Below are 18834 nucleotides of genomic sequence, written 5' to 3' on the forward strand. Positions count from 1 at the left end.
TCTAGAAAATAGACCTAATCTCAGCTATGCACTCAGTAACTCATGTAACTCAGCTGCTAAAAACCTTTACCCTTTGCCCAGGGTAGCAAGGTAACTGTGTCAACACAGGAGTCGTAGGAGATTCCCCAAAAATTCTGACATGCTAGACTTTTGGTCGTAACATCGTAGAATGTCGCAGACAATAAATCACAGGTCGTTGAACATGTCACATTACAAGACGTTTCCTCCTTCGAACATCGTTCCCGACATTGATATTGTCGGGTTACGGGTTATTCACAAGTCTCAAAGCAGGAATCCAAGTCAAGTCTGAAGTCTTTTGAGTCGAGTTGCAAGGCAAGTACTAAAGCAGTGAGGCAGATACAGTGCAACACTCTGGGGCTCACGGATAAGCCCTCAGAGTTTAGAGCTGTAGCTGCTCGGACACGACAATGAAACTTTGTCGGCCTCGACACAATCGTTGAAAAATGGGGCTGAAATCATGTAGTCTGCACAGGCCATTAGGTTACTGTGTCAGTGATGGCATACTCTTGTTTCCTAGGTTACTCTGTCAGTAATGGCATACTCTTGTTTCCTAGGTTACTGTGTCACCGATGGCACAAACTGCTGTGTGCATCTGCCTGGTCCTCTCACTGTCGTTGATCCAAGGTACTCTGTTGACTCACATTGCAAACCAAAATTCAGTTTGAAAACAGAAGACAGCTGCCTGCTGCCTCCCTCCCTAAATATAGAGCTGCCTCAGTAAACATGACTTAAAAAAACTGGCATGAGAGTAGATCTGGCATTCTGCCCATCCATATCTAGTTTTGATAATTTTGATCAAAACATATTTTGAAAACAATCAATGGTATTATATGAAAGCTACACTGTGGATTTCTTGGGTTATTTCTTACTTGTTTGGCAAGAACACTTAAATGACATGGGTATGGTTTACTATCTAGCTTTCATGTAACCATCTTGCCACCCCCCCCCCCCCCCTCCCCTCCCCTGTTTATGAAACTCAATAAACAGTTGATAAAAAAAAAAAAAGAACACTTAAATGATATCATTGCACTTTGAATTGCAGTCTCTGGGCAGGAATGGAGAGTTACCCTCACTCATAATCATATCTGTGCTGTGAGAGGATCATCAGTGGTCATGCCCTGCTCTTTCACCTATCCACCTAATCTCACAGTGACTAATGTCTTCTGGTCCATACATGATCTCAAAGATCTGTCAACCACCGAGGACTATAAAGGTCGCGTATTGTATAGTGAAAATATTGATACTAACTGCACAATGACTGTGAGAGAAGTGAACCCTGCAGACGCAAGACAGTATTACCCAAGGATTGTTACTAACATTGATGTACAAAAATGGGTGAAAAAACCTGGACTAAATTTGGAAGTCACAGGTAAAGTCAGAGTTTTGTTCATTTTGAAATACTAACGTGTCATTCAAATATACTCCTGCGTCTACTACTACTGGTAACTGCTCTTTTTTCATTCCTAGACCTCTCTGTTTGGATCCCCATGCCTGTGATTGAAGGTAGTGAGGTGAAGCTCAGCTGCAACAACTCCTGTTCTCCAACTCAGAAAAACACAGTGATTTGGAGAAAGAATGGCATAGATATATCTGATGAACAAAATAAACATGACATCCTTATCCTTGATAGAGTTAGTATTGAGGATGAGGGCAACTATTCCTGTACCTTGAAAGGCTTTCAGGGATATCGATCTAAACCAGTGAAGCTTAATGTCATGTGTAAGTAAAAATGGTGTGCTATAGCATACAAGTTACTGACTTTCACTTTTCCACATTTTTCGACTTAATGTGCATGTTTTGACCTGCTCTCAGACATACAAAAACATTTAGACACATAAAAACATTCAGTCTAAGTGTGTAAGCCATGTGGGATTATTTGTTTCAAGACTACTATGTTAAAAATATAGTGTTTTCCCCTAAGTTCTCATGTCATTTTACACCCGTTTAGTCGAGACGTCCACTGTAATGGACATTAATAAAATCTTTTTATATCTATTTTTTTTTTCACGTTTATTTCTACATTGGATAGGAGTAAGAATCAGCGGAATATATATTTTTTTGCCCAACAGAAAAAAATGCGGGTCTGAAGGGGTTAACAATATACATTTTCCTATTGTTTTATTATCTTATCATATCTTTCCTTAAAGCTTATCCAAAGAATACCACACTGTCCATCGCACCTGCATATAAGATACTAAAGGGAACTTCAGTGACTCTGACCTGCAGCAGTGATGCCAACCCACCAGTAGAGAGCTACACCTGGTTTAAGGTGAATGAGTCCACTCCAGTAGGATCAGGGCAGCAGTACAACATCACTTACATTAGGCATGAGGATGGAGGACAGTACTACTGTGAGGCCAGAAATAAATATGGAGCTGAGAACTCTACTGTCAAGTCAATCACAGTTGAAGGTAATAGCACTATCTATCTATCTATCTATCTATCTATCTATCTATCTATCTATCTATCTCTCTATCACTCTATTCATATCTGTCTACCTACTTCTGTATTTTATCTTTAACTCAATCACTGATCATTGTGAGAGACAGTGGGCCAGATGTACTAACGTTTTGCGCCCATTTCAGACGTAACGTGCGCGTATAAACATGGGGAGGATATGTATAAACGGGCCGCAATGAGAGAAACGCGCAGACTGCCTGCCGTGGGAGCTGAGAATGGCTATTTGCGCTTTTCCGTGTCATGCATATTAATTCCTGGGCGGATCAGCTGGAAATGGGTGTAACGCGCAAGTACAGGGGAGAGGTGCTAATAGCGATTGATTAAGTATTCCGCCATATGTATGAAAACAGCGCACGTCTATTTTGCGTTGAAAAACTTCCGCCTTCTGAAAGCAGGTGTAATCCAAATTGCGGTTAAATGTGTCTATTAGAAAAATGTTTAGAGACAGCTGAATCAATATTCAGAGCATCAGTTTTCTTCATTGTACTATGTCAAAAGCAACCTTAACTTTTGTTTGCCTCTCTAAAATCGTATTTTCTCTTTCACGACATAGCCTACACTTCCCAATCTGTCAGATAAGCATTAAGTCATATCCTTAGTCTACGTGCAGTAAATAGTTCACAAGTAGACTATTTTTTAAGTGGATTAGTAGAACTACTAGGCCTACTCTGTTTGTCGCAGCTCGTTGACATCTCTTTGTATCATGTATGATCGCTAAACTTTGATTCTTTTTAATGTTGCAATATTCAACTGCGCTCGTAGTTCAGCTCTAGACACGCAGTTAGCGTTGTATGGGGCGGGAACGGGCGGGGATGACCGCTGTTAACGTAACGAAGTGACAGCTTAGTAAATTCCGCGCAATATAGCAAAGCACAGCGTACGCAGTCTGCGTATACAAAAACTCGCTGTTAGCGCTGTGTTAGTACATCTGGCCCAGTGAGTCATAGCGGGGCCCTTTAACTCCCCTAGTGGTAAGTTTGATCTGTACAACTTCTACATACCGGTAGTTGTATGTAATTGATCTACACCAAGCCATATAGTCTATGTTTGGTTGATGATGCCACAGTACTGTATGTGAGTTAGGAATATGGATACATTTTTAGTGACCTGCTAGCCTGGTCATACCAAACCTTCGTACTAATATTGTACAGAGGTGAAGGGAAATAGAAAATTTAGCGGAAGCTTACGTATGGCTATGCCAGGCTAGTGACCTGCATGCAAGTGTCAATCTTTCCAAGCCCCTCCAGAGAACACAACAGCATAGACTTCTGAAGTTTGTCTACAAAGCAGCTATCATTTTAGCCCAAATAAGGAGATCCGGTATCTTGAGACTTTTTTCTATGGGAAAATAACAAGGGGATTTTGAATTATCGCACCTATTAAACACTTGCCGGGACAAAGAAAAACAGACGTTTTGCGCTACACCGTTTTGTCCTCTGCCGTCGAGTAGATAGCCTAACTGTGATCTTCGGTCAGTGAAGATGGCACACTTTGAACTTTGCTACCCCAGAGCTAACTTACAATGCAACTTGCCATAGGTAGTTAGCTTCAATTAACACCCAGATCTCTTTATATGGACAAACTTCAGGGGTTTATTGATTTTTCACTGAAAGTATGAAAAAAAACAAGCTGCTTTAGCCAGCAGCTGAAGAGGCCAAGCAGCTACGTGAGCCCCCAGAGTGTTGCACTGTAGCTGCCTCACTGCTTTAGTACTTGCCTTGCAATTCGACTCAAAAGACTTCAGACTTGACTTGGATTCCAGCTTTGAGACTTGTGAATTACTCATATTTAATATAACTATTGCTTTTTTAGGAATCCTTTGTTGCCTGATAGCATCTCGCCAGTAAAAGTGAGCCAACCAAAAAAAAATGCTGATTCCAGCTTTGAGACTTGTGAATAACCTGTATTTAATATAATTATTGCTTTTTTAGGAATCCTTTGTTGCCTGATAGCATGTCGCCAGTAAAAGTGAGCCGACCAAAAAAATGCTAATTACATGCTAAGTACTTCTTGTGGCCTCCGTCTTCACAACGAGTACAAATTGCAAAGTGGATTAAGACCATGTGTTTTCCTATGCAGGTATTGACTTGGGACTATATTGAGGGCAAAGCACAGGCAAAGCATAGCTTCTTGGGTGCATAAATATCACACATCACACATCAGTACTTTTTGACGTGCCACAGCAAGGACTATTTCTGGATTCCATTCAATATGCTTAGATAACCTAGAGGGGGCGCTGCTGGACGACAACAATGCACGCACAGAGACAGAAATTTTCTTGCTTACTTATCTAACTCGTTTTTACTTATCTAACTCCACGGTGAATAACCCAAATTTACAAAATGGTGACTTGCTCCTTAAACAGTCATTGTTATTTTTTCACCCACCCTATCTATCTATCTATCTATCTATCTATCTATCCATCTATCCATCCATCCATCCATCCATCCATCCATCCATCCATCCATCCATCTATCCATCCATCCATCCATCCATCCATCCATCCATCCATCCATCCATCCATCCATCCATCCATCCATCCATCCATCTAATTACTCTTCTCTGTCTCTGTGTTATGTCTCACCCCATTCATGGTGTGCTTTTGTATTACTATAGTGGATCACACCCTCATGATTTACATTGTGATTGGAGTGTCTTCTGGCTGTGGAGTTCTGGGTCTTCTCTTCTTCATCAGGTGCGATCACAATTAAATGATCACAATCAGGTCAGATCACATGTTTGCACAGAATAATCATGGCAACTAAAACATTAAAACTGAATCGGTTGTGATTTGGACCTCAACACTGTATTGCTTTGCTTGAAAATACAAACAGCAAAAAAATAAGAAAATAATTACTGTACATCTTTTCAATGTTGTTCCCACAGACTCAAGTGGAAAGCTCAGAAGACTGAGGACACAAGACGACCATGTCCAGTGGTGCTCACTGTAATTTTCCACCTTTTTCAAACCTTTCTGTATCAACCTAAGGTCCATGGGAACATAATAACTATCAGTGCAGTTAGTGTCTCTCTTGATGTAATGGCTTGGTATGTTTCTCATGCATAGATGTAGGCACTGATTTCTATGTCCTCAGTGGTTACTCTATCTTATTCCTGCTATTGTAGCCTGCAGCTGTATGTGGCACTGTATGCCCAAGACACATTTCCCTTCTGGTACAATAAAGTTCATCTAATGTAGTGTGATGTAATCTAAAAAAATCACATTGTGTTCACTAAACATTTGTCTCTCATTGGCAATGGCAAACTTGGAACAGCATTACAAATATTCACTAGAGGCCAAACATATATTACATTTATTTCAATGTTAATACAAATCTGGTTGTGTACTGAACTATAACTATTGAAATCACTTGTGCATTTTTACCGGAAAAATCATAATGACAGTATCTGCACAAATTATGTGATGGTGTAATATCTGACTTTCTGTTGGTATTACAGAATCTGTATGTTGCTAAAGCTATGATATAGTTGAACTATGTTTTTAAATATTACTTTACCATTTACTTTCTGGTAGGGGTTGTCTTCAGATTTAGTTGATTTTGATATTATATGATGTAAATGAGGCTGTTTTCTTCTAGTTTTGAATGACACCTTGTTTCCTCCATCTCAGGAAAATGAAATGTATGGGAACAACACATGTGACCACAGCATTAATATGGATTCAGTGTACCAGAACTATACACCAGGTGGCCGTGGCTATGAGGATGAAGATGATGAGATTTACCGAAATGCTTAGATTTACACATTCTCTGAAGGCTACAAGTTGTAGGCTACAAGTAAAGAGAGAGAGAGATAGAGCGCGTGAGAGAGAGAGAGGATAGATAGATAGATAGATAGATATATAGATAGATAGATACTTTATTTATCCCCAAGGGGAAATTCAAGAAAGAGAGAGAAAGAGCTAGTGAGATATGAGGAGGAAGAAAGAGAGAGTGAGGTAATATTTCTGTCTGCTTTTCTAAGTGTGTTGTTCATATCAGTGGTAATGGCAGACAAATGGTTACACATAGATGAAGTTGATTGTCATTTTTTTCCACAGTGTTATTGTACTGTTGACACACTCGACAACCAGAAATGCAATGCTTTTCATGTTTCCAGCTTCCACTGTCTTTCCTGTATTCATACTGTTTGATTTTTAACTAAATAATAAATGCATGTTTAGAGAGTGCAGACATCGGCCTGTGTTGTTCTTCCTAGGTTGTCATACATTTGAACCTAAACTATTCAGATAGCCACCACGTGGCCATACCATGCCATTACACCACTAACCTAAAAACATAAATGCCTCCAGAATCCCGACGGAATTATGGATCACTTCAATCGTTTCTTCTTTGGGTCATGTCCGACCTTCCCTGAAAATTCCATTGAAATCCATCCATTACTCTTTGAGTTATCTTGCTAACAAACAGACAGACAGACAGAGAGACAAACAGACAGATAGACAAACGCTGGTCCCCGATGAAAACAAATACCTCCTTGGTGGAGGTAAATAACATATATCATATTTCATATACATTATAAGACTGTGGGCCTCATACATATCATGACCGTTTAGCAGTGTGTTTGATGTCTGCAATCTTCACACCCTATGTGACTGTCACTGAGGGAGATATTGTGTGTGTGTGTGTGTGTGTGTGTGTGTGTGAGAGAGAGAGAGAGAGAGAGAGAGAGAGAGAGAGTGTGAGTGAGTCCAACAAAAAGCACTGTGCATACAGTATATTTCACTACTTTAAGCCATGAATGTTGAATGGATGACAGGAAGGAAGATCCCTTATGAACTGTAATGTGTTTTTTGAAGTTGCCAGAACAACATGAATTTATTAATATACAGAAACGTACATATTTGAGATGCATACGTCAACACATATGTAAATGTCTGTGTCAAATGTCTATAGTGTATGAAATATGTATATGTCTGTAGGTGCCATCCCTAAGTCTTTGCCCATGTATGTGCCCACCCTATGCCTGTGACCATGTACGATGTAAAGCATTAGAAAATGTGAAAAATAATTTAGGGGACAAAAACTAACTGACTAACAATCTGGTTGCCAGAGCAACATTAATTATTTATTAATATACAGAAACATACGTATTTGAGACGCATACACAGGACACATGAACACAGGAAGCAGCCCAGCAACCTGTGACAAGAGCACACTGAAGAGGGTACTGAAATTTAAATGTGAAAGTAGAACAATAATAGACCCTAGATGCACAAGCACAGGTGTGAAAACAGACAACAGTCTGTAAGACTTCCTGTGTACGATGCTCAGGGGTGTGAAAACCATGCGTGCTGAATGTAAGAGCTCATTTGCTGCAGCAGCAACAGCAACTGTCTTCATCAGGGAACACCCTCTCACTGTCACTATCTGTGCTACCTGCCATCTTTTGTTTACCTTTTTGCCTGCCCTCTTGTGGTCCCTTTATGTACTACCTGGCCATGTGGTTTTGTCTGGAGCTTCCCCTGATTGTCTGTCTAATTGTTTGCCACCTGCCCCTGGTTGGTCTGGCCTAATTGATTGTGAACCTCCACTACTTAAACTCAGCTCACTCCTTGCCCTGTGTCAGTTTGTCCTGATTGTTCTCTCTGTGAGTACTGTTGGAGCCTTGAGCAGTAAGTTTTGACCTCTTTGTTCCCTTGTTGGATTCTGCCTGTTTTTGTGAAGATTTTTGTTGTGGACTTTTGAACTGCCCTACTGGCTGAAGATTTTTGTTATCGACTTTGAACTTTAACAGTGAAAGATTTTTGCTTGTTGTGGAACGTTTTTGTCCGGAGTTTTTCTGAACTACTTTACTGTGACCTCTGAGCGTTTTTTGAGAACTGCTGTTTTCTGGATCCTTTTACGTTGATTTTCTGGACTACTACTTTACACTTGAGCTTCTCTCCTTTGTTGGATTTTTGTGAATTCTGTGAGAAATAAAAACTCCAAAGGAAACTGCAATTGGGTCTTCCTGTCCGTACTATAACAGTACAAACTGACCAAGATGGACCCAGCGGACCATCAGCTGAGGAGTGCTCTGGAACAGCAAGGGATTGTGCTTGGAAGACATTCCACTCAATTGGATGCTGTAGCTGCAAGTGTCCGAGACCTGGCCGCCCAGATTCAGCCCCTGCAGCTAGCACGCTCAGTTTCTGCTTCAACACCTACTCATGAACCTCGTCTGCCCCCGCCCGAGAAGTACTCTGGTGAGCCCGGCACCTGCCGCTCCTTTCTTACTCAGTGCTCACTCGTCTTCCAACTTCAACCTGCCACCTTCCCTTCTGATCAAGCTAAAGTCGCTTATGTTCTCACTCAACTTTCTGGGCGAGCAAGAGAATGGGGAACGGCCCTATGGGAGGCGGAGTCACCTGTATGTGAGGACTTCCGTGAGTTCTGTGATGAGATGAAAAGAGTCTTCGACCGCTCAAAACATGGCCATGAGGCTGCACGGGAGCTGCTACTCATGCGCCAGGGCCGCCGTTCTGTCTCAGAGTTCGCCATTGATTTTCAAACCCTGGCAACAACCACTTCCTGGAACGCAGGAGCCCTCTTTGACACCTTCTTGAATGGCCTATCGGATGAAATCAAGGACGAGTTGGTGTCACATGATCTCCCATCGACCTGCGAGGAATTGATCGACCTGGCCATCAGAATTGACACTAGGCTACAACAGCGCCCGGGTAGAAGAGCCTTCTCCTTTCGCCCCAGACTGGCCAGGGACATGGCTACCACCCTGCCAACCACCAGCACTCCCGACCCAGAGCCGATGCAGGTGGACCACGCCCGACTTTCCCCAGCTGAGAGACAGAGGCGGATGACCACTGGATCCTGTCTGTACTGTGGCCAGGCAGGACACTTTATCGCTTCCTGCCCAGTAAAATCCAGCGCTCGCCAGTAGCTAGAGGGGTACTGGTGAGTGTGACGCCCATAACACCCTCCTCTGTGCAACGAACTCTCCTCCCTGCCACCTTGAGCTTCGGCAGCCTCCAACAACAATTGATGGCTCTGGTGGATTCGGGGGCTGAGGCAAACTTCATTGACACCTCCCTTTTGACCCAGCTGCAACTTCCCACTACTGCCCTTCAGAGACCCCTGGTGGCAAATGCATTGAATGGTCGGCGGCTGGCCAACATCACCCACACCAGTCAGCCGGTGAGTCTATGCCTTTCTGGTAATCACCATGAACGTTTGACCTTTTATGTTATTGACTCTCCTCTAGCCCCTATAGTTCTTGGCCACCCCTGGTTAGTGAAGCATAACCCACACATTGACTGGGTCAATAAACTTATTGTGGGCTGGAGTCCTCTCTGCCATTCCCAATGTCTCCTCCAGGCGCAGACACCATCTCCTGTCTCCACTCCAGCGGAGGAGTTTCCAGACCTCTCAGCAGTTCCGTCTGAATATCTGGACCTCAAGGCAGTTTTCAGTAAGTCCAGAGCCTCTTCCCTACCCCCTCATCGCCCTTATGATTGTGCAATTGATCTGCTCCCTGGCACATCCCCTCCTAGAGGGCGACTGTATTCCCTGTCTCGTCCCGAAACTGAGGCCATGAATAAGTATGTACAAGAGTCTCTGGCAGCAGGCATCATCAGACCCTCCTCCTCTCCTGCGGGTGCTGGATTTTTCTTTGTTGGGAAGAAGGATGGCTCACTTCGACCCTGTATTGACTACCGAGGCCTCAATGACATTACTGTCAAGAACAGGTACCCCCTTCCTTTAATGTCCTCTGCCTTTGAGTTACTACAAGAAGCCACTGTGTTCACCAAACTTGATTTAAGAAACGCCTACCATCTAGTCCGCATTCGACAGGGAGATGAGTGGAAGACGGCCTTTAATACCACCTCGGGTCACTATGAATATCTGGTAATGCCCTTTGGACTGACCAATGCCCCCGCCGTCTTCCAGTCACTGGTGAATGATGTGCTAAGAGATGTAATTAATCAGTTTGTTTTTGTTTTTTTGGACGACATCTTGATTTTTTCCAAGTCTCTCTCTGAACACACCTCACATGTCCGCAGAGTTCTCCAACGATTGCTTGAGAACCAACTCTTCGTAAAGGCAGAGAAATGTGAGTTCCATCGTGACACCGTGGGTTTCCTTGGGTACGTGGTCTCAGCCGGAACTCTCAAGATGGACTACCCCAAGATCAAGGCAGTGGTGGAGTGGCCAACACCATCATCTCGTCGGGAACTTCAGCGCTTTCTGGGGTTTGCCAACTTTTACCGGCGCTTCATACGAAGTTACAGCACCCTGGCAGCTCCCCTCACTGCCTTAACCTCATCCAAAGTCAGATTCAACTGGTCTCCTGAAGCTGAGAATGCATTCCAGACCCTGAAACAACGTTTCACCTCAGCCCCAGTCCTAGTTCATCCAGACCCTGCTCGGCAGTTCATAGTGGAGGTTGACGCTTCTGATGTCGGTGTGGGAGCTGTGCTGTCTCAACGATCTGCCGAGGACAACAAGGTTCATCCCTGTGCCTTCTTCTCCCACCGCCTCACCCCCACTGAACAGAACTACAGCATCGGTGACCGGGAGCTGCTGGCCGTAAAGCTGGCCCTTGAGGAATGGAGGCATTGGCTGGAGGGAGCTTGTGAACCCTTCCTCGTCTGGACAGACCACAGGAACCTTGAGTATCTCCGCTCTGCAAAGAGACTCAATCCTCGGCAAGCCCGCTGGTCGCTGTTCTTCGCAAGGTTTGACTTCACCCTCTCCTTTCGCCCTGGCCACAAGAACGTGAAGCCTGATGCTCTGTCCCGACTATTCTGTACAGACGAACACCCCAAGGAGGCAGACACCATCCTGCCCTCACATCGCATTATTGGGGCTGCGCAGCTGGAGATTGAGTCCGTGGTCATCGCAGCTCAGGCTAAAGAGCCAGGCCCCAGTCAGTGTCCCCATAACCGTCTCTTTGTTCCTACCTCTGTCCGCTCACAGGTTCTGCAGTGGGGCCACTCGTCACGCTTCTCCTGTCACCCTGGATCCAACCGCACCCTCAGCTTCATCGCCCGGCGGTTCTGGTGGCCCACCCTGAGAGAGGATGCCAACGCCTTTGTCGCCTCTTGCCCCATCTGTGCCCAAAACAAGACCTCTACACGCCCACCTGCAGGACTGCTACAGCCGTTGCCTGTTCCAAAGAGGCCCTGGTCCCACATTGCCATCGACTTTGTCACAGGTTTGCCCACGTCTGCTGGTAACACCACAATCCTCACTGTGGTTGATCGCTTTTCCAAAGCAGTACATTTCATCCCCCTTGCTGGCCTACCATCTGCTAAAGACACGGCTAAAATTATGGTACAACATGTATTCAAGTTGCATGGGCTGCCCTCTGAGGTGGTTTCTGACAGGGGACCACAGTTCACCTCTAGTTTCTGGAGGGCCTTTTGCAAATTGTTGGGTACTTCTGTCTGTCTGTCCTCTGGTTTTCACCCACAGACGAATGGCCAGACCGAGAGGGCAAATCAGCAATTGGAGACTGTGCTGCGCTGTGTGGCTTCCCAGAACCCTACCACCTGGAGTGAGCAGTTGCCTTGGGCGGAGTACGCCATAAATTCTCACATCTCCTCCTCCACTGGTCGGTCTCCGTTTGAATGCTCTATGGGCTACCAACCACCACTCTTCCCGGAGCAGGAGCGAGAGGTGGGGGTCCCCTCCGCTGAGGCATTCATCCGCCGCTGCCGGCGGTCATGGAGGCTCACCCGCTCTGCTCTACTCCGTGCATCCTCCAGAATGAAAAGGCAGGCGGACAAGCACCGATCACAAGCTCCTCATTACCACCAAGGGCAGCGAGTTTGGCTGTCAACCCAAAACCTTCCCCTCAAGACAGAGTCCCGAAAGCTATCCCCTCGCTTTATTGGCCCCTTCCCTATCGACAAGGTCATCAGCCGCTCTGCTGTCCGGCTGAAGCTCCCTTTTCCCCTCCGCCGCCTCCATCCCACCTTCCATGTGTCCAAGATTAAGCCCTTCATTACGAGCCCCATGCACCCCTCCCCGAAGCCCCCCCCACCTCCCAGGTTAGTTGATGGCGCTGAGACTTTCACTGTGCACCGTCTGTTGGATGTCCGACGGAGGGGCCGGGGTCTCCAGTACCTCGTGGACTGGGAGGGCTACGGCCCTGAGGAGAGGTGCTGGATCCCGGCCCGTAACATCTTGGACCCGTCCCTCATTGCTGACTTCAAGCGCCAGAGACTCACTGTGCCTTAGTGACGCCATGGGGCGTCTTTGGGGGGAGAGTACTGTCACTATCTGTGCTACCTGCCATCTTTTGTTTACCTTTTTGCCTGCCCTCTTGTGGTCCCTTTATGTACTACCTGGCCATGTGGTTTTGTCTGGAGCTTCCCCTGATTGTCTGTCTAATTGTTTGCCACCTGCCCCTGGTTGGTCTGGCCTAATTGATTGTGAACCTCCACTACTTAAACTCAGCTCACTCCTTGCCCTGTGTCAGTTTGTCCTGATTGTTCTCTCTGTGAGTACTGTTGGAGCCTTGAGCAGTAAGTTTTGACCTCTTTGTTCCCTTGTTGGATTCTGCCTGTTTTTGTGAAGATTTTTGTTGTGGACTTTTGAACTGCCCTACTGGCTGAAGATTTTTGTTATCGACTTTGAACTTTAACAGTGAAAGATTTTTGCTTGTTGTGGAACGTTTTTGTGTGGAGTTTTTCTGAACTACTTTACTGTGACCTCTGAGCGTTTTTTGAGAACTGCTGTTTTCTGGATCCTTTTACGTTGATTTTCTGGACTACTACTTTACACTTGAGCTTCTCTCCTTTGTTGGATTTTTGTGAATTCTGTGAGAAATAAAAACTCCAAAGGAAACTGCAATTGGGTCTTCCTGTCCGTACTATAACACTCACCTCATCTTCACTACACAGTAGGGGCTTTTTAAACATTAAAACAATGTGATTCAACACTTACTGTAAACTGGTCAATTTGGTGAATGTTTTCTTTGTGTGAAGCTGAATACTGAATTACAGTTATTACTAAAAATTATTGTACATACAGTAATCCAGTAACTTTAGATGAAGGCAGTAGTGACTAAACAAATACATAGTTATGTTTAGTCAGCTAAATGCACAGGATAGCAAGATAACTTATAATTATTTTTGTATTATAAAATAGCAGTAGATTGTAGGTCTCACAGACAATGTGCAACCACAAGTGATGAGGATATGAAGTCATTGCAGCAGCAGTGCTTCTGAGAAGTGCATTATGCTCTTGGCTTCCTTCAGTCTTTGTTAGTTTGTTAGTTTGCTCCATAATACAGTATGTTAGACTTCTAAACTTAAATTATTTGTCCCTCTTCCCATACTGTGGATGGTACAGTTTACTGTAAGGTAGTGATTATACAATGATTGTAGTGGTATTCAGCTGCTAACACCTCCTCACCCATACACAGGGTTTCATGTGAGCTTCCTGTAGTCTTTCTTAGTATATCGTAGTATTATATTCTGCTCTGTAGTGTTGTGTAGTTCTCTAAAAAAAAAGTCTATAATTGGAATGACAGGTTGTTTCACGAAAAAATAAGGTGACAGCAGAGGGTGCTATTTTATACTCTGCTTTTGCCGTGACTATGTTCTATTGTCCTCCTTGTTGATGCTGCAGTATTTGTCTGTCCTCTTAAATGTGTGTTTCTTTTCATCTATTTAATTCTGTAGGTCACTGTATCAAACAATGGGACACATTCACAAGTCCATCTTTCTGGCTATTGTGCTATCTTTGATCCAAGGTACACTATTGGCTCACTTTGCAAATAGCTTCACAATTTCACACTTTCTATCACCAGACATTATTAATAACTGTAAACTTATGTTTTGATTGTTAATGAGAGTCATAGTCAGTGTGTGCATTACAGTATTTATAAATGTCAGAGCAGTTTATCAGACTATAGATCATGGCTAGGTGCAACAATGTTTTAGCCTATTCATTTCAGTTTTTCTTGATTGCTTTGAACTGAGATTCGGTTAGTCTACATGCACAGCAGAAGTCATCTCTTGCAAATGTGTTCGCACGTTTTCATTGGGTGCATTTCATTGGGTCACAGAGAGAGTACTGTATCGCGTATTTGGTGAAGAAACCAGTATGAAAGGTGTTTACTGTAGGTCTATTTCGATGAAAAATGACAAGTTGTAGTTCAATGAAGGGAATGAATACAATTAATTTTCAATTCAGTACATTTTGTCTCAAAATGCTTGTTAACTGTTTTGAAAATGTGATGAGAGTTGACACAATTGACGCAATATTTAGTATATTACTAGAATTATTGTCTGTCATAGGGCCCACAATTTCTACTAGCACCCCTGCATACACCTAGCATAAATGTGAACAAATTCACAAACTCAGAGATATGGTTACAACTGTATGAAGTCTACATTTACTTTCAGGTATCTCTCCTCAGCAGTGGGAGGTCAAGCATGACCATGTCCGCATCTGTGCTGTGACTGGATCATCAGTGGTTATGCCCTGCTCGTACACTCATCCTCCTGGTCTCACAGTGAAAAAAGTCTTCTGGGTTATTGACCCCGAGAGGGGAGTGGAGTCACCTGATCTGCGTGACAACCCAGAATACCGTGATAGAGTCCAGTACAGCAGCAGTATTAGGGCAAACTGCACCTTAGTCGTGAGCAAGGTGATGCTATCAGATGCTCACATTTACCATACAAGAATTCTAACAGATGAAAGCAAACAAAAGTGGCTGTCGAAAAGTGGAGTCGAACTTCTCATCACAGGTTTGGCAATAACAATAGTGTCCTACTTACATGTACTACGTAATGTGCTAATACATGTTCCTGTGATACTGTCTGTGAAACTGATTGCTGCTCTGTGGCTAAAATTAGCCTTCAGAAAGATCTGCCGCCAGCTAACTGGCAAGCTTGCCAACTCACTTTACTCAAACACAACGGCATGCTTGCTAGCTTACCCTACTAAGCAGCAAGGTAACTCAACAACCTTTTTAATAATGGAAACAAGCAGACTCTAGAGGGTCTTGATATGAATGGTCATTTACCTTATTCAAACTATTGCAGTATAATGTGGTTCACAAAGGACTGCTTCCTAGCTAGCTGCCTAAACTAAGTTTAAGCAGAAGTCCAAATATCTGCTATAAAACTTCCTTGAAGCTTTAGATTTACAGTTTGACAGCTTAAAATGCAAGTTCTGATTTGTTGTCAATCTGTCAAATCACTCAGAAGCTTGGGGTGGATGTTTATATGTATTTCCCCCAAGTACAAAGTAAATGGAGAGCAATGAAGTGTATGCAATCGCATACATAGTCTACCCAGCACATTGAAAAGTTACATTAAGGAGCTAGGCTAGCATGTAGTAGCCAGTAAAGTTGTGGGTTCAATTTCCGGCCGCCACTGTAGTGCGCTTGAGCAAGGCACTTTACAGTGGCCCTTGTTATTGACTTGTGTGAGAAACTTTGGATAAAAGTGTCAGACAAATACATAAACAGAAATTAAGAGGAAAATGCCATACTTGTAGTATCTCTGGGGTCACATGACTACCCGTAGTGGCTTAAAGTATCAGGTTACACTTTCAGATTAGCAGGACTTAGCAGACATTGTCTTACTCCCACTCCTGTTTTCTCTGTTAAGACCTGACTGTCAGTGAGATTCGTGGGCCAGTGGTTGAGGGAAAGGATGCAGAGCTGAGCTGTATTAGCGCCTGCACTTTGACAAACAACCTCACTCTGGTTTGGAAAAAGGATGGGAAGGTCATACCTGGTAAACAAACGAACAACAATAAGCTTCTCCTCAAGAACATCAGACCTGGGGATCAGGGAGAATATTCCTGTGAATTACAAGACCCAACAGGACTTCCATCTAAAACAGTGAAGCTGAATGTCATGTGTGAGTTTAAAAAAAAAAAAAAAATCAAAAAGCTGAACCAAGCACATTACTTATTTTCATCCTCTACTAACCTCAACAGTGTTGTGTTATCTTCATTTGTATTCAAGTCCCTCCAAAGAATACCACACTCTCCATCAAGCCATCCGATGCGATACTCAAGGGAGGTTCAGTGATTCTGACCTGCAGCAGTGTTGCCAATCCACCAGTGGAGAGCTACAACTGGTTTAAGGTGAATAAGTCAACTCCAGTAGAAACAGGACAGATGTACAGCATCACTAACATCAGACCTGAGGATGGAGGACAGTACTACTGTGAGGCTAGAAACATTCATGGAGCTAAAAAATCATCTGCCGTGTTAATCACAGTTAAAGGTATCTGCATGTATCCACTGTATGCCATTGCTTTTGTCTGCCTATCCTATGTACTGTAACCAATGGAGTGTACACGGGATGAGATGCAATGCCAAAAATGATCCAGGTGTTTGTGCTCCCTCTAGTGGTGGCCTCACTTGCCTGTTTATATCTTTACTCAAAAAAGGAAAAGGCCGCACTTTGCATATAAACGTGTGTGCTCAAGGAAGGCGCTAAGCCGAAACTCATCTGTGCAATAAAACACGTTTATGCAAAGTGCGGCCTTTTTCCTTTTCTGAGTAAGCATATAAGTTTGGCCAAGCACTCTGAAAAGAAACACAAGAGACTGAGCGAAGCCTGCTCCTACCATACAAATGATCTGTTTGTATCTTTCCCATCTCTCTCCAAGGCCCTCCAACCCACACTTCAGCATCAGTCAGTCCCTCTGGGGATCTGGAAGAGGGCACTTCAGTGACTCTAACCTGCAGCAGTATTGCCAACCCAGCAGCGGAGAACTACACCTGGTTCTACAGCAATGGATCAACAGCATCAGAAATAGGAAGTGGGAAGTATTACATGATTGGACAAGGCCACTCTGAACACAATGGCTATTACTACTGTGAAGCCAAGAACAGATATGGTGCCAGAAACTCTACACATGTTCATGTGTATTTTTACTGTGAGTAGAACATACAGTACTAAGTGCATACTTAGATATTATTAGTTGAGTACTACATTTTTGGTTCATGGTGTAAATGATTCTTGCTTCTAAAAGATGCTCCAAGAAACACCTCGGCATCATTGAGTCCCTCTGGTGAAATAGTGGAGGGCACTTCAGTGAATCTGACCTGCAGCAGTAATGCCAACCCACCAGTGGAACTTTACACCTGGTTTAAGGCGAATAAGTCCACTCCAGTAGGATCAGGACAGCAGTACAGCATCACTAACATCAGCTCCGAGGATGGAGGACAGTACTACTGTGAGGCCAGGAATAAATATGGAGCTGAGAACTCATCTGTTGTGCTGATGGAAATTCATGGTAGTGTCTGTCTGTCTGTCTGTCTGTCTGTCTGTCTGTCTGTCTGTCTGTCTATCTATCTATCTATCTATCTATCTGTCTGTCTGTCTGTTTTGTTCAAAGCTGTCCTTGACTTTCCTCACCCCATTTGCAATTACAGAGGATCAGACCCTAGTGATCTACACTGTGATTGGAGTCGCCACTGGCTCTGGATTTCTGGGTCTTCTCTTTGTAGTGTGCTGCATCAGGTGAGTTTGTTGAAGAACAAAAAAAAACATAATGTACAATAGTGATGGTAGCTAATGCAATGGAACTTGAATTGGTGTCCATTTTTTCTATGTTGCCATCACACTATAGAGCCTGTTGTAGAGCTGAGAAGTCTGAGGACATAGACCAACCAAGTCTAGACAAAATGAAGGAAGAGGATTCAAATAAAACGGTAAAATATCATTTTTCTTTAAAAAGTCATAGCTCCCATGGGTGGGTTACATATTGCAAATTTACTTATTTCCTCCTTATACCACTGCTTGGTCAAATTTCCTATTGTGATGCGCTATTTGGAACGTGCATTATTTTTCTATATACCGTACCGCTATGAAGTAGTTCCCTTCTTTTGGGCTTATTACACTTGAATATTAATTCGCCAATGTGAATGTAACGGTAAAAACAGCAAAGTTGTATCTAAGACAGCGGCAATATAAACAAAAAATGATAGTAGCAGTGGTATAAGCGGGATTATCAACTCCGCGCCGTGCGTTTCTAGGAAAATAATGCACTTATCGAAGTGTAAAGTCCCCTCCGCCTGCGGCGTCGGGTCCTTATTACCACTTCGAACGTGCATTATTTTCCTAGAAACGCACAGCGCGTCGTTGATTATCCCTTACGTATACTCTCTTTGGAATACGGTAGCATGTGATCTCTATGTGGTCTCCTCTCCCTTTCAGGGCAATAATGATTATGGTGATTGCACATTTGACTACAACACCAATATGGATCCAGTGTACCAGAACTTTGAGCTAAATGTCCCTGCTGCTGATGGTCATTTTGATGATGATGAGTTTGATGATGAGTTTGATGATGAGTTTGATGATGAATTTGATGATGAATTTGATGAGATTTATGAAAACTTTGAGGCAAATTGA

At 43.6% G+C, this 18834-nt stretch overlaps 1 protein-coding gene across 1 annotated transcript; it reads left to right on the forward strand.

Annotated features, from left to right (window-relative positions):
• The first annotated feature begins 15896 nt into the window (after nt 1-15896).
• LOC134076810 (B-cell receptor CD22-like) lies at nt 15897-18834 on the forward strand. Its single transcript, XM_062532058.1, has 7 exons — nt 15897-16324; nt 16432-16695; nt 17084-17353; nt 17450-17730; nt 17816-17940; nt 18050-18131; nt 18637-18834. Exons 1-7 carry the CDS (start codon nt 16321-16323, stop codon nt 18832-18834), a joined length of 1224 nt encoding a protein of 407 aa, XP_062388042.1. The 5' UTR covers nt 15897-16320.

This window comes from Sardina pilchardus, chromosome 1 (genome assembly GCF_963854185.1).
Source record: "Sardina pilchardus chromosome 1, fSarPil1.1, whole genome shotgun sequence".
Taxonomy (NCBI): domain Eukaryota; kingdom Metazoa; phylum Chordata; class Actinopteri; order Clupeiformes; family Clupeidae; genus Sardina; species Sardina pilchardus.